Genomic DNA, 16,322 nt, shown 5'->3' with positions numbered 1-16,322 from the left:
GGCCTTGAGTCTGATCCCAGCCTGTATCCACTCTCAGACATATACACAATTTTTTTTTGGGGGGGGGTGTGTGGTTGTGGGGCCTGAACTCTAGGCCTGGGCGCTGTCCCGCAGCTCTTCAGCTCAAAGCTAGCGCTCTATCACTTGAGCCACAGCGCCATTTCCGGCTTTTTTTCCCTGCTTATGTGGTGCTGAGGAATCGAACCCAGGGCCTCATGCATGCAAGGCAAGCACTCTACCACTGAGCCACCTTCCCAGCCCCCATATACACAATTCTTAACAAGGGTCACTGCACTCATGCCAGGAATCAGTACCTTACATTTATAATCCTAGCTACTTAGGAAGCTAAGATATGAGGATGGAGGTTCAAGGCCAGCCCAAGAGAAGCCTATGAGACTCTTCTGTAATTAAGCACCCAACAGCCAGAAATAGAGCTATGAATCAAGTGTAGAGTGCCGTCCCCAAATGAAAAAGCTAAGGGATAACACCTAGGCCCTAAGCTCAAGCCCTAGTACCACCCTCCTCCTCTCCCCAAAAAAGGTCTCCACATTCAGATCAGATATGTTTATTTCATTTACTTAAATCTCTAAAGATGCATTTTATTAGTTTACATTGTTTTAAACAAACTGTCACCTACTATATTTAAATCCTTAAGTATATTTAAATCCTTAAAGAATTCAATTTACACACATGCAAAAATCAAATTTGCTGGGCTGGGAATGTGGCTTAGTGGTAGATTGCTTGCCTAGCATGCATGAAGCCCTGGATTCGATTCCTCAGCACCACATAGACAGAAAAAGCCAGAAGGGGCACTGTGGCTCAAGTGGTAGAGTGCTAAAATTGAGCAAAGACGCTCAGGGTAAGCGCCCTGAGTTCAAGGCCTCAGGCCTGGCCCCAGCCCCCTAAAAAAAAAAAAAAAAAAAAAAATCAAATCTGCTGCCAAAAATTTCTAATTCTCTAGAAGCAGCTCAGACTGCCCGCACAGTGTGGTCTAGACCCAGTTTGTAGGCCTGGCACATCCCCCACTCCACCACATGGCACTGTATTCTCCCCAACAGTCTAGAGGGAGCTAGAAGGTACCTACGCTGCTGCCTGAGATGGAAAATTTTTTCTCTTTCTCTAGAAAAGCAACATAAGCCCAAGCACCTTGTAGAGGGTGACGTGACTGTATATACAAACACACCGAAAGGTTTATTTCACAGCTTTGTTATTAATGACTAATTTGACCTCAGAGAACAATGTGGGCCTCACACATCCTAGGCAACTGTCCAGCTTGTCTTTAAGAATGACAATACTAATCAACACTGACCTTAAAAATATCAAATTCCCAAGAAAGTCATGATTGAGGCAGGGTTGATATCATGTAAAGAAGTAATCTGAGCAACTACATAGTTTATCTTTCTGAAGACAAACATATAATAAACGCAGAGTATACTTAAAATGGAATGTGCAGCTTCACAGAAATTGAGCGATGAATACACAAATAGTGTCCACAGTTAGTGCCAGACTGACTGGCAGTACTTAGGTGCAGAATAAAGCTCAAGCTCTCACTTGCTGCCCATCTTGATAGCTGTCTACACTCAACGTCTGTGTAGCCATCATGGTTGATGGGAGTGCTATTTAACTCATCAAATCATCCTGAGTCCAAGCAAGCGGTGTCTGGGAAAACAAAACCGGAGAAGACCAGTTAGCACGTAGTCAGTATTTTCTTGTCTTCTATTCTACAGCATTCATGCAATACTAAAAAACAGGCTCATGCCTGTAATCCTAGCTACTTAGGAGGCTGAGATCTGAGGATTATGGTTCAAAACTAGCCCACTCAGAAAAGTCCCTGTGAGATTCTTATCTCCAATTAACCACTCAAAAACCAGAAGTGGTGGTATGGCTCAAGTGGTAGAACACTAGTCTTAAGAACAAAGAGGCTCAAGGACAGTGCCCAGGCCCTGAGTTCAAGCTCTACAACTGACAAAAAAAAAAAAAAAAAAACAACATTCTGGTACCCAGGAGAGACTGAGAGGATCATAGTTCAAGACCAGCCAGGCAAAATGGTAACAAGAATCACATAATCCTACTTGGGAGGAGTAAATACACGTACTAAAAATCAGGACAGCACAGGTAAAAAGGCAAGACCCCACAAAAATCACAACAGAATATGGACTAAAACCCTCTAGAACAGAGTTAAAATAAACCCTTCTTCCTCTATTGTTAATGTGAGTTATATTGTCAATGTCAAAAAAACTTGACACATAAAATTGATAGAGAAGTGCAGTGACCACCTGGCCAGGTGGTTCACAAAATGCTGGAACTGGTTGTGGGAGGAATCTGGAAACATTTAGAAATGGAGGCTAGAGAAGCCCGAGAATATTAGAAGCAGAGGTTAAAGTGTGATTGTGTTGAGTTCAGGAAAGCAGAAAGCTGATAGGAAGTTGGACAGTAAAGGCTGTGCTCATGAAGTAAATAGATAGGAATGGAGACTGTTTTGGGGACATTGGACTTGAGGCTATTCGTGTTACATTCTGGCAAAGAGCTTGTCTGTGTTTTGTCCATGCCCTGAGACTTTGTGTAAAGTTAAAATTAAAGATGACAAATCAATTAACGTGGCAGGGGAAATTTCAAGGTGGCACAACACACAGGCTGTGGCATGAGGATTACTAACTGCTTTTAGGCAGCTTTACAGTGAGATTCAGAAGCAAAAGCAAGGTAGAAAGATCTGAAAAACTTGCAGTTTGATCAGAAAAGGAGCACATTTAAAATTGAGACAAGGAGGTGGGGGGGGCGAAGGGGAGGATGGGATGGGAAGGGGAAACAAAGGAGGAGGCTACAATGCTTGATAAGAAATGTACTCACAGGGCTGGGAAGGTGGCTCAGTGGTAGAGTGCTTGCCTTGCATGCATGAGGCCCTGGGTTCGATTCCTCAGCACCACATAAGCAAAAAGAAAAAAGCCGGAAGTGGCACTGTGGCTCAAGTGGTAGAGTGCTGGCCTTGAGCTGAAGAGCTGAGGACAGCGCCCAGGCCCAGAGTTCAAGCCCCACGACCGGACTCCCTTCCCCCCGCCAAAAAAAGAAATGTACTCATTATCTTGCCCATGTAATTGTAACTCCTCTGTACAGCATTTTCACAATAAAAAAAAATTGAGACAAGGAAATGTATTGTTGCTGAAGAGACAGACTAGTGACACTGAGAAGAAGCCAAAAGCTGGAGCCAGTGACTCAGGAGGCTGAGATCTAAGAAGTGTGGTTCAGAACCAACTTGGACAGATAAATCTGAGAGACTATCATTTCCAATTAACCAGCAAAAAGCTCCAAGTAGAAATGTGGTGCGAGTAGCAAAAGTGGCAGCTGTTGAGTGAAAAGCTGAGTAAGAGCACAAAGTCTTGAGTTCAAGTCCAAACCACTACTAGCACCAAAAGAAAAAGAAGGCAAGAACTAGGACAAAAGGAAAAGATGACTTCAGGTCATCTCAGGAACTGGACAGATTGTACCAATGTAGTGCCTTTCTAACAGCGGGCCACAAAGAGAAGTGTTTCTTCCACATTCAGCCATTCAGACACCCAGAAAACTGCCGCCGCTACAGTCCAAGCGGGCCAGCAGCTGCCTGAGTTGGCAGAGGATCTGGTGTCATCTGTGGCATGATCATTTTTTCAGACATGCAGAATGTCAAGAGAGAGGCATAGAATAAGATTTTAAAGGAAGACCGAGGAAGTAGGCAAAGGATGGTAAGGTCAGCATGCTTACAGAGGTCCCCTGAGGGAGATCCACAAAGCTGAAAGGGTGAAGCTGAAGCTACAATGGAGACCGGAGGTTAGAGATACTAGGAGTGTGGCGCATCTGTCAGGAAAGCCCCGGGCAACAAGCAGAAGCAGCCCAGGAAGAAGCCTTGCTGGGCAGCCAGCCAGGCATGGGGCAGAGGTGCCTGAGCCCGCTGGTGTTCACGTCACACCCTGGATGCTGGATATGAAGCTAAAGGATTTAATGTTTGCCATGTTGGGTTTAAGTCTTGTTTTGGTCACATCCCTCCATAGTATAGTATTTGTAATGGGAATGTGCACCTGTCCTACTACTGTAGGTGGAAAGAATAAAACTAGTATGGGTGTACACATGCAGATACGGAACTTGAAGTCAGGGCCTAGCCCTGAGCTTTTTGGCTCAAGGCTAATGCTCTACCACTTAAGCCACAGTGCCACTTCTGGCTTTTTGGTAGTTAACTGGAGATAGTCTCATGGACATTTACTCCCAGTTTGGCTTTGAACCATAATTCTCAGATCTCAGCCACCAGCACCTGTTTTTGTTTTTATTTTTATGGGGTTCCAAACTGAGTCTGCTTTGGGTTTCAGAGGAGAATGTGAACTTGGACTTTTGAGTACTGCTGGAACTTTGGAGACTCTTGGAGATGAACTAATTGCATTTTGTATTATGGAATTGATAGGAGGCTGAGAACCAGGGGCAGATTATTTGAATATGAAGTATCCTCCAAGAAGACCTATGTGTTGAAGTCTGGTCCCAGCTTAGTGGTACGACTCAGAAGCAATGACCAACCTTGATGGTCAATGTGAGTGGACAAAGAACCTAGGAGATTAGGAGCACCTGCTCTGGGCATGCGTGTGAGTGCCTTTTCAGCGAGCATGGCCATAGGCAAAGAACCCACTGTGAATGGGCGAGTACATCCTAGGGCCACTCCTTTCTTTGTTCTCTGGCTTCCAATGGCTTGAGCTGCTCTGTTCCACCATACCCCCTTCCATACCACTCCCCAAACAGTGAACCAGAACAAATCCTTCCTCCCTTTACTGCAGTTAGGAGAAAAGCTAACCAATACATGTGGTGAGGGGACCATGAGGTTGCTAACTTAATCTAGTGATGAATGCAAACTGAGTAGGCCATTCCCCAGCCAGGTCTTGGTTGGAGGAAGGTTACTGGGATGTGTCTTTGAAGGTATCTCTTTTCCCTCTCTGGTCTCTTTTCCTTTCTCTGCTGCCTGGTTGCAATGAAGAGAGTAGCTTTTTAAAAAACTGTTATTGTAAAGGTGAGGTACAGAGGGGTTGCGGTTACGCAAACCAGGTACAGTACATCTTTTTGGACAATGTCACCCCTTCTCTGGCTTTTTCCCAGTTTCACCCTCCCGCCCTTCACTACAAGTTGTATACTTTATTTTCAACACAACGTCCAGTGAGTACCATTGCTCTAATTTTCACCCTTTGTCCCTCCATTGAGAGCAGCTTTCTTGTATCCTATCTTCCTCCATGTTTCTCCCTTGCCACAGGCCTAAGAGCATTGGAGACAGTCAACCATGAACCGAAAACTCTAAGACTGAGAACCAAAAAAGCAATCAACCAAAATCCTTCCTCTGGCCTCAGCCTGGATGCTGTCCTGACTTTTTTTTGGTTGGTTGGTTTTTCGTTTTAAGCTAGTGCTGCTCTACCACTTTGACCCACAGCTTCATTTCCAACTTTCTGATGGCTAATTGAAGACAAGAGTTGCATGGACTTTCCTGCCCAGACTGGCTTTGAACCTCGAGCCTCAGATCTCAGCCTCCTGAGTAGCTAGGATGACAGTTACATGAGTGAGCCACCAGGGTCCAGTTCCTCTAAATTTTTTTTTTTTTTGGGGGGTCCGGTCGTGGGGCCTGAACTCTGGGCCTGGGCGCTGTCCCTCAGCTCTTCAGCTCAAGGCTAGCGCTCTACCACTTGAGCCACGGCGCCACTTTGGCTTTTTTCCTTTTTGCTTATGTGATGCTGGGGAATCGAACCCGGGGCCTCATGCATGCAAGGCAAGCACTCTACCACTAAGCCACCTTCCCAGCCCAGTTCCTCTAAATTTTTATAGACTACTTTCACTCTTAAGTTTTTGTTTGTTTGTTTGGATTGGATTTGGTGTGTGTGTGTGTGTGAGTGATAGTGGGGTTTGAACTCAGGGCTCTGAGTTCAAGCCTCACACTTGCTAGGCGTTGTGGCTCAAGTGGTAGAGCGCTAGCCTTGAGCTGAAGAGCTTAGGGACAGCGCCCAGGCCCAGAGTTCAGGCCCCATGACCAGACACCCTCCCCCCCAAAAAAAACCCCAAAAACGAGAATTACTGAAGGCTGGAAATGTGGCTTAGTAGTAAAGTGCTTGCCTTGCATGCATGAAGTCCTGGGTTTGATTCCTCAGTACCACATAAACAGAAAAGGCCTGAAGTGCAACTGTGGCTTAAGTGGTAGAGTGCTAGCCTTGAGCAAAAGGGGCTTTAAGGATAGTGTCCAGGCCCTGAGTTCAAGCCTCAGGACGGGCAAAAAAAAGGGGTGGGGGGAATTAACTGAGCAAAACTTAGATGTAACCACTAGCTCCAACACATTAGGCATGTCACTGAAAGCCTCCCTATCATCAGTTTTCAGAGAGACAAGTGTCCCAGCAGGAGGACATCTGGCAACGCCTGTGACATTTCTTGCTATCCCAGTGAGGGAGATCCTGAAATGGTCTGGCCTCACACATCCCTCTGGTCCCTGGGTCTCACGGTTACGGGAGCCATGGTCTGGTTTCTCCTGTGTGCAGAGCTGTCGGGTCCTCTTGCTCCCATCAGTCTTTGCTATGCTGTGAGGAATATGAAATTCTCCACATTAATCGTACCTCTAACAGCATACTGGTAGCCAGCTGCTTCTCCCTTTCGCTAAGAGCCCTCTAGCTAGTGTGGTCATCGTGAGTTCAGCCTTGTCAGACATCCCTTGTTATCTAACTTTCCCATCTACATGCACAATTTTAGACACATGACTCAGAGCACTTAGCTAGATGCCGTTTATCTGTTAAAACTGGAGTTTTATCATGTAATCCTATAACCCTTTCATATTAATTTGTGGCTTCTGACACAGTTGGCCATGTTTATGTCATCTTAGTAACAAGCAAGCATACTAGTTTTGTTTCTCAATTGTCTTGTTGAAGATGTTCTTCATTCAGTTTTCCCCTCGGAAGCTGAGAGTTACAGTCATTTAATAGTTATTTTCACATGACCTAAAATCAACACTAATGTTCCTATCTCAATTGGTTTACATAACAATCCTTTATCAGTTACACAAACAGAATGCTTATGGGGGGCTGGGAAGGTGGCTCAGTGGTAGAGTGTTTGCCTTGCATGCATGAGGCCCTGGGTTCGATTCCTCAGCACCACATAAGCAGAAAACACCAGAAGTGGTGGTGTGGCTCAAGTAGTAGAGCGCCAGCCTTGAGTTGAAGAGCTGAGGGACAGCACCAAGGCCCAGAGTTCAAGCCCCACGACCAACAATAAATAAGTAAGTAAATAAGCATGCTTAGAGGCCAGCACTGCTGGTATGCCTACAGTCCCAGGTACTAAGGAAGGGAGGCAAGAGGATCACTTGAGCCCAGGAGTTCAGTCAGCCTCCCATCACATCAGGACCCTGTCAGAAGCAACATGGAAGGAAAACAGCAGAGCACATTTGTTGAACTTCTAGCCTTGAAGTCGCACTCTTTGGAGTGAGGGCATTCATTACTCAGCTTATCTCTGTGCTCTGCGCTCACATCTGAGCACAAAGTAATTTGGAAAGAAAACTGCACGGGGGAGGAGGTCATTTCAGAAGCATGTTTTAAGTAAATGCATTTCAGGGCAATTAAAGGTTAAAATTTAGTAAGTGTACACACACACACGCACACAGAGTACTGTGAATGCTCGTGGATACTGTACAGTCCTCCCAGACACATGGTTCCAAAGAGTGTCAGGAAGGAAAACCAGGCATGCTGAAGCAAGACTGGCCGCTGCATCTCTGCAGCCGCTGTTCTCGTGGGAGGATTTAATTCATGCAACTATGCGTAAGAGATCCATGCTTAAGGCAAATTTACAATACCGTGTCCTCTTTCAATGAGAAAACTAACTTAGCAAATTACCCAATGCATATTTTTGAGCATGAATATTTGGACTAGATAAGAATTCAGATCACTCTGATATTCATCAGGAATATGGCTAACAGGTATTTTGATGCTCTATTCATGTTACTTTTCTTTTTTGTTTTTTTTTTTGGTCGGTCATAGGGCTTGAACTCTGGCCTTGGGTGCTGTCCCTGTGCTCTTTAGCTCAAGGTGAGCACTCTACCACTTAAGCCACAGCACCACTTCTGGTTTTCTGGTGGTTTATTGGAGATAAGAGACTCATGGAGGGGCTGGGAAGGTGGCTCAGTGGTAGAATGCTTGCCTTGCATGCATGAGGCCCTGGGTTCGATTCCTCAGCACCACATAAGCAAAAAGTAAAAAAAGCCGGAAGTGGAGCTGTGGCTGAGAGACAGCGCCCAGGCCCAGGGTTCAGGCCCCATGGCCGGACCCAAAAAAAAAAAAAAAAAAAAGACTCATGGACTTTCATGCCCGGGCTGGCTTTGAACCGCAATCCTCAGACCTCAGCCTCCTGAGTAGCTAGTATTACAGGTGTGAGCCACTGGTGCCTGGCTATAATTGTTATTTTTGACGTAACATTACAGAAATGTTCAGGCACTGGGAAGGTGACTCTGTGGTAGTGCTTGCCTCTCATACATGAGGCTCTGGGTTGGATTCCTCAGCACCACATATGCAGAAAAAGCTGGAAGTGGCGCTGTAGCTCAAGTGATAGAGTGCTAGCCTTGAGCTGAAGAGCTGAGGGACAGCACCCAGGCCCAGAGCTCAGGCCCATGGCAGACAAAAAAATATATATATAAATACCATCACATCAAGAAATGAATCCACTGACTGGATGTATCTACTCCCCACTGATTATTCATGTTTCCCCAAGTTATGCTATTTGATTCCACTTACGTCAAGATCAACATTGTTTCCACTGATGCTAAGGAACTGAATGGGTGGGGCACATTTGTCTAGCAAATTTCTGAAAAGGCTAGTGAGCATTTTAGGTTTGTGGGCCACATACCAACTCTACTACCTATTTACGTTTTCTTTTCAACTTTTTTTTATGGTTGTGGAGCTTGAACTCAGGGCCTTGGCACTGACCCTGAGCTTTTCATTGAAGGCTAACACTCTACCACTTTGAGCCACAGGGCCACTTCTGGTTTTCTGGGGGTTAATTAGAGATTAGAGTCTTATGTACTTTCCTGTCTGGACTGGCTTTAAACCATGATCCCCATGTGCCGGGTGCTGGTGGCTCATGCCTGTAATCCTAGCTACTCAGGAGGCTGAGATCTGAGGATCGCGGTTCAAAGCCAGCCCGGGCAAGAGAGACCGTGAGACTCCTATCTCCAATAAACCACCAGAAAACCGGAAGTGGTGCTGTAGCTCAAGTGGTAGAGTGCTCGCCTTGAGCTGAAGAGCTGAGGGACAGCGCCCAGGCCCAGAGCTCAAGCCCCACGACCGACAAAAAAAAAACAAAAAAAAAAAAACCATGATCCCCAGATCTCAACCTCCTGCTTAGCTAGGATTACAGGCGTGAACCACCAGCAACTAGCTCTTTGTAACCTTTTTTTTTTTTGGTGGGTCATGGGGCTTGAACTCTGGGCCTGGGCGCTGTCCCTGCGCTCTTCAGCTCAAGGCGAGCGCTCTACCACTTGAGCTACAGCGCCACTTCCAGTTTTCCAGTGGTTTATTGGAGATAGGAGTCATTCTTTTCTGCCAGGACTGGCTTTGAACTGAGATCCTCATATCGCAGCCTCCTGAGTAGAGTAGCTAGGATTATAGGCATGAGTCACCGGCGCCCGGCTCTTTGTAACTTTTTAAAATGTAATCTCAGTACTCAGGAGGCTAAGGCAAAAAGATCAAAAGTTCAAAGTATGATGCCCAGTGTCAGTGACTCACGCCTGTATTCCTAGCTAATCAGGAGGCTGAGCTCTGAGGACTGCAGTTCAAAGCCAGCCTGGGCAGGAAAGTCCATGAGACTCTTATCTCCAATTAACCACCAGAAAAATGGCACTGTGGCTTAAGTAGTAGAGCACTCACCTTGAGCTGAAGAGCTGAGGGACAGCGCCCAGGCCCAGAGTTCAAGCTCCAAGACTGACAAAGAAAAAAAATTCAAAGTATGTTAAATAAGGATGAAATTTTACTAAGAAAAAATGAAGACATTATGCTAAGGGAAATCACAAATATCATTGGATGTAGACATAGAATCAATGTTCAAAGCCAGCCAGGGAAAAGAGATAAGACCCTATTCTCACCGGGAGCGAGGTGTAGTGGTACATGTCTGTAATCCCAGCTAGGTAGAAACACAGGTAAGATAATTATGATAGCTACTGACGCTGGGGGGGAAATATGTGAAATATGTGAAAAATAAGCTAACACAAAAAGGGCTAGAAAGTGGCCTGAGCACAAGGCCCTGAGTTTAAACTCCAATGCTACCAACAATTAAACAAACGCATGCACTACGATTCCATTCATATGGGACACCTAGAAGAGACAAGGTCACACAGACAGAAAATAGATCACAGTTGACAAGGACAAAGTCCATGTGGGGGGTTAAGGCCTCAAGGCCAGCTGCCAGCCACCAGCCCCAACACCAGCCCCCGGGGATGGGGGGACAGCTCTCTAGCCAAGGTGTGTGCTGGGAAAGGGAAGAGGGTAAAGAGACAGAGCTAGGGACTGGGAGAGGCTGGGGGCAGAGACCAGTGTGCAGGAAGGAGCAGGGTGAGAAGGGGCAGAGTGGAGAACAGACAGGCTGCGCGGAGAAAGCCACCAGCCCTGGTGGGTGGGTGGATGGTGAAGTGCAGTTCCATTTGCCCTGGGCCCAGCGCCGGGGGCTCCAGGATCTCCCTAGATTCTCCAGAGAGCCTGCAGCAGTCCCTCTGCAGCCCCACCACCGACGGCTCTCCTCCGATAGGATGTGGGCCAGATAACAGCTCTTCAAGCAGAAAGTGGCGCTGCGAGGAGGGAGAACAGGGCCCACTGGCTTCACTGGCCAGAAGGAGGGCAGCGCATCATTGGAGGGGGGGGAGCCCAAGACAATGACCTGACTTTGGTGGGAAGGGAGGGAGGGAGGAGGCAGGACACTGGAGTGTGAGCAAGGCTCAGAGGACCCAGAAGCCCTGCTGGCTCCGAGCCTCGGCCTCTCAACCTGGCAAACAGTAGCAGTTTTCAGGGTTTTTGAATTTAGAATTTTGTCCCCCAAAATGTTTAGAATGAAAACATTGCTCGGTCACCTTCTCACGTCTCTGGGGTCTGACTTGCAGCTCTGACTGTGACGCTGGCAGGCAGCACACTGGCAGGGCGTCTGGGTGGATTTCTTGGGAGCAGTAACTCTGTTACTGTTGAGGGTGATGTTGAGGGAGACAAGCCAAGGGCCCGGTGCGTGCTCTCATGGGACACCCTCGGCATTGTGGCCAGATGACAGGACCTCTGCCCCCACCATGCCTTCATCCACTTCCTAAGCTCTTCTACACACACCCACACACCGTACTTCCCTCACACAACTTCTTAGCCTGCTTACACAAGTGAAGTTTAGCACTTCGGTGATGCCAGCAGACAATAACCCGGGCAGCTTCCACAGAACTGCGGGGAGGTACTCCATCCACACAGCAGCTGGTGTCACAGAAGCTTCCTGTCACTACTGCCACGGGAGCCCACAACGGGGCCCCCTCCGGCTACCACTGAGCAAGACAGGGCGCAGGGAGGGCTCAAACCGTGATGACCGCACTTCGCTGTCCGTTCTCTGGGACGTTAGTCTGGCCAAGTCCTTGGGGGCATTCCACTTCCCATCACATCCCCATTCCCGCATGTTTTGTAAAAGGTCACATCTGGGTCAGAGTGAAAGTTGTAAACACCAAGATACAACTTAGGTAACTTTCAGCAGCTCACAACCTGGAACTTCAGATACACTGTGCCCAAGTGTAATCAAACGCACACTAGAAGTCCCCCAGCCCACACTGAAATCCCTGGCAGAAACGGCTGTCTTTGAGCAGGCCATTCATCTGGCCACGTGTCTTCAGTCGGAGATCAACTCCCAGCTGTCCCGGGAGACACAAGGATCAGAGGTTCTGAGTGCAAGCTCTACTTCCAGAACCAAACATAAAATGAAAAAGCAGAAAGTGGGAACAGCAAACCAGGTGTCTGTGGCTCCTGCTGCTCTGGAGGCTGAGATCCAAGAACCCAAGTTCAAAGCCAGCCTGGGCATGAGTCCACAGGATTCTGACCAGTTGAGCAGAGAACCTCGGGGCGGCCACGGGGCCACGGCCTGACCTCCAGCCCTGCTCAGCATGGCCGGCCAGGGAAGTTCTCACGCTCTGGACCCACGGACCTGAGGACCCCCACGCCACTCTCCATGCTCAACACGGAAGGAGCAGCGTCTGGCCCGCCACCCTCCACACCAGATGTGGGGTGCTGCGCCCATACCCTGGCCATGCGCTGGCGTTTCCTCAAACTTCTCCCATGAGACAGAGCCCTCCATCCTCCGCCCCCCAGGACACAGGGGCCCTCCGCCCACTACCCCACAGGACACGACGGGGCCCTCCATCCACTGCCCCACAGGACACAGGACCCTGTATCCCAGACACCACAGGGCACAGAGCCACTCTATCCCAGGCCCCACAGGGCACAGGGACTCTGTATCTTGTACCCCACAGGACCGGGGCCCCTCTATCCCAGCCCCACAGGACCCGGGGCCCCTCTATTCCAGCCCCACAGGACCGGGGCCCCTCTATCCCAGCCCCACAGGACACGGGCCCCTCTATCCCAGCCCCACAGGACCCGGGGCCCCTCTATCCCAGCCCCACAGGATCCGGGCCCCTCTATGCCGGCCCCACAGGACACAGGCCCCTCTATCCTGTGCCCCACGGGACACGGGCCCCTCTATCTGTGCCCCACGGGACGGGGGCCCCTCTATCCCAGGCCCCACAGGACCCGGGCCCCTCTATCCTGTGCCCCACGGGACATGGGCCCCTCTATCCCAGGCCCCACGGGACACAGATCCCTCTATCCCAGCCCCACGGGACACGGGCCCCTCTATCCCAGGCCCCACGGGACACGGATCCCTCTATCCCAGCCCCACGGGACCCGGTCCCTCTATCCCAGGCCCCACGGGACATAGGGCCTCCATCCCGGGCCCCACGGGACACGGATCCCTCTATCGCGGGCCCCATGGAACACGGGCCCTCCATCCCGTGCCCCACAGGACACAGGGACCCTATCCCGGGCCCCACAGGTCACGGGCCGCTCAATCCCAGGCCCCACGGGACACGGGGCCTCCATCCCGGGCCCCACGGGACCCGGGGCCTCCATCCCGGGCCCGGGCCCCACGGCCGGGAGAGGACGGTGGAGAGCCGCGCTGCTCGGCAGGAAAACCCGGCCACCGTGGTGAGACCCGGCCGGGCCGGCCCGGGGTCCGAGCGCACCACCGACGTCAGATCCTCCGGCCGGCTCCGGCCTTCTAACTTGCGAGCGCCGGCGGCGGCCCGGGCGGCGCGTCGGGCCGGCTCCCTCCGAGCCGCCGCACTCGGCGCGCGGGGCAGCGGACCGCAGGCCTCCGCGGGCAGCCCGGGGCGGCCGGGCTCCGCACGCGCCCCCGGTGCGCGGCGGCGGGCGCTCGGGGACCCCGGGACCCCGGCGCCATCTTCGCGCCCCGCCCGCCGCCCCCCTCCCCCGCCGGCCCGCGCGCCCCCGTCCCGCCCGCGCGCCCCCGCCGGCCCGCCGCCCGCGCAGGGCCGCGCGCCGCGCTCCGGGAGGGACGGTTGGGGCGCGCGCCGCGAGCGGGCCCGGCGCGGCGGCCGCGGCGCCTTCCAGAAATTTCCGCGTCCCTGAGCCCACACAGGAAAACAAGCCGGGCGCGCCCCCGCGCCGCGGAGGACGGCGCCCCCTCCCCCTCCGCTCCCCTCCCCCGCTCCCGCCCCCGCCCCGGGCGCGGGTCAAGTGCGGCCCCGGGCGCCGCCCGCCCATCCGCCCGCCCGCCCGCCCGCTCGCTCGGCCCGCGGCGGCTGCGGCGGCAGCGCCGGCCGCGGCCGGTGTGATTGATAGGGACGGCGGCGGCGAGAGCGGCGGCGGCGGCGGCGGAGCGGTTGAGTGACAGCTTACCTGGGTGCCAATCTTCATCACACTGACAAGCGGCTGCAGCAATCGGGACCCGCAGTGCCGCGCCCGCGTCCAACCGTCACGCCGACGCTGGGCCACGCGACACAGCCTTGCTCAATGGGAGGAGGGCGACGCCGACGCGCGCTGCATCAATATTCACCGGGGGGGCGTGGCCTGCCCGGCACGGGCTCCGCCCCCGCCCTGCGCGGCGGCGGGCGTGGGGCGGGGCGGCGGCAAGGCGGGGGCGAGGCCATGGGCGGGGCGAGGCCGTGGGCGGGGCGGGGGACGGCCCCGCCCCTCCTCGCGCCCGCAACCAGGCCCCGCCCTGACGGCCGAGCTCGGGCGCGAGGAGCGGCGGCCCCGCCCCTGAGGCTGAGCTTCCCGCCTCATGACTATGCAGTGAGGGCGTGGTTTCGCGCCGCCACGCCCCCTCCCGGGCCCTGCGCCGCGGAGTGGAGGCTTGGGTTGCCACCATGTGGTGCCGGCGGGGAGGTCGGGCCGTACCACCTGGGCCGGTGTGGCGTCCAGTGTGGGTGCCGGCGCGCTGCCGCCTCACCGCCTCGGCGCCGGGGCTCCGGGCCCGCGTGGCCCCGGCTCCCGTCGGCTCGGGAGGACCGCCCGCGCCGGCCTGGCGGTGGGCGGACGCCCCGGGCGCGCGGGCCCCCGAGCCCACGGCCTGAGGAGGGCGGCCCACGCCGCCGCACTGAGCCCGGGCCGCCCGGGGCGCTCGGCTTCGGGGAGAAGGCCCAGGCCGGCCCCGCTCGCCCGAGGTGGAAGGTCGGCGCGGTGGGAGCGCGGGCCCGCCCTGCCGCCCTACGCCCAGGAGGCCGCGACCCGAGGACTGAGCTCGAAGCCGGCCGCGGCAGGCAAGTCTAGGAGACTCTTCCCTCCAGTTAGCCAGCAAAAGGAAGAGGCCGGAAGGGAGCTGGGGCTCAGCCTCGAGTGAGGAAGCTCAGGGACATGCGCGCCCAGGCCCAGCACTGGAAAAGAAAGAGTGACCAGAGCGAGAAAGAAAGAAAGGGAGAGAGAGAGAGGAAGAATGGGAAGAAAGTGTCAAAGCAGTGACTGCAGAAGGTGAAAGCAGAGGGGCTGGGAAGGCGGCTCAGTGGTAGAGCGCTTGCCTCGCATGCCTGAGGCCCTGGGTTCGATTCCTCAGCACCACATAAGAAAAAAGAAAAAAGCCGGAAGTGGCGCTGTGGCTCAAGTGGTAGAGCGCTAGCCTTGAGCTGAAGAGCTGAGAGACAGCGCCCAGGCCCAGAGTACGGAAGTGGCATTGTGGCTCAAGTGGTAGAGCGCTAGCCTTGAGCTGAGGGACAGCGTCCAGGCCCAGAGTTCAGGCCCCACGACCGAACCCTCCCCCCCCAAAAAAAGGTGAAAGCAGGTACAGGTCCCTGAGCCAGGAGGGAGCCTGGGCTCACTAGCTTCATGGGGCTGCAGCCTGTGAGGCAGCCTGGCTTCCCAGGGGCACCTGAGGGTGAGGCCAGCCCTGGCATGGTAGAAATGGCTGCTCCAGAGTCCAAAGGCAGCTGGCCACCTGAGGGATAGGGCCTGAGGCCAGGCCCTGTCCCCCTGTCCTCTGTAGGGATCAAAAGCTTGATGCTGCCCTGCATGCTGGTTGTTTCTTTTCTACTATTTTCTTCCTTTGCCCCAGGTCACCTCCAGAAAGAGGAGAAATCTCCATCTGTGCAAAACCTCCAAGGAAGGACTTACACATTTGGGGACCTTCCATTAGGAACAATACTTCAGGGATGCTAGTGTTTCATGCCTATAACCCTAGCTGCTTAGAAATATGAGATCCACAGGATCACAGTTCAAAACCAACCCAGGCAGAAAAATCTATGAGACTCCATCTCCAAAATAACCAGCAAAATGCTGGGCATGGTTCAAGCAGCTGAATAAGCAAGCCAGGCAAGTACAGGTCTAGGGAGGGGGGAGAGGAGGATGGATTCAAACCCATGTATGAGCTATTGGAAAGGACAAAGTTCCTGCTGCTTCTTTTGGATCCAACTTACCCACGGGGCCTCTGAGTGCCAGGTGTCAAGCTGGCTTTATCTAAAGGGGAAAATTTTTTTGTAAAGGAAATTTGTCCATTTTAACTCAGATAACTAGCCACTCTTGTCTATTTTCTTTCCATTGTATTTTCTAAAGTTCGGTTACTCTTTCTGTGTGCAGTAGCTTATCCCTTTGGATGGTATTCATCAGAAAGGTGTAAGTTTAAAGCCAGCCCAAGGAAAGTTAAGTTTGAGACAAGATCTCAAACATAAAAGGTGTGAGTGGTCACAAGGCCCTGGGTTTAATTCCCAGTACTGAGGGTAAAGAAAAAAATGATGCATTACTTTTTTTCCAAGGATCACATCTAGGTATGTGAAATACAGAGGCACT

General features: G+C 52.4%; 1 protein-coding gene across 4 annotated transcripts in view; it reads right to left on the bottom strand.

Moving 5' to 3' along the window:
* Pknox1 (PBX/knotted 1 homeobox 1) overlaps positions 1-14,038 on the bottom strand; it is a 51,453-nt gene extending 37,415 nt beyond the window's left edge. For 2 of the 4 annotated variants that reach the window (XM_042687279.1, XM_042687281.1), the window contains exons 1-2: positions 13,944-14,038; positions 1,552-1,659 (exon numbers count right to left, since the gene is read on the bottom strand). In XM_042687279.1, coding sequence (XP_042543213.1) covers positions 1,552-1,602 — 51 coding nt within the window. In that variant the 5' untranslated portion in view covers positions 1,603-1,659; positions 13,944-14,038. Of the gene's footprint in view, positions 1-1,309; positions 1,382-1,551; positions 1,660-5,189; positions 5,210-13,943 lie in introns of those variants that run through there. The other 2 variants (XM_042687280.1, XM_042687282.1) reach the window with 2 other exon arrangements.
* Positions 14,039-16,322: the final 2,284 nt, after the last annotated feature.

This window comes from Dipodomys spectabilis, unplaced genomic scaffold, assembly GCF_019054845.1.
Source record: "Dipodomys spectabilis isolate Male_0828 unplaced genomic scaffold, ASM1905484v1 ptg000107l, whole genome shotgun sequence".
NCBI classification, from domain to species: domain Eukaryota; kingdom Metazoa; phylum Chordata; class Mammalia; order Rodentia; family Heteromyidae; genus Dipodomys; species Dipodomys spectabilis.
Note: the sequence above shows the minus strand (reverse complement) of the source record. Positions and strands in the feature narration are given on the sequence as shown.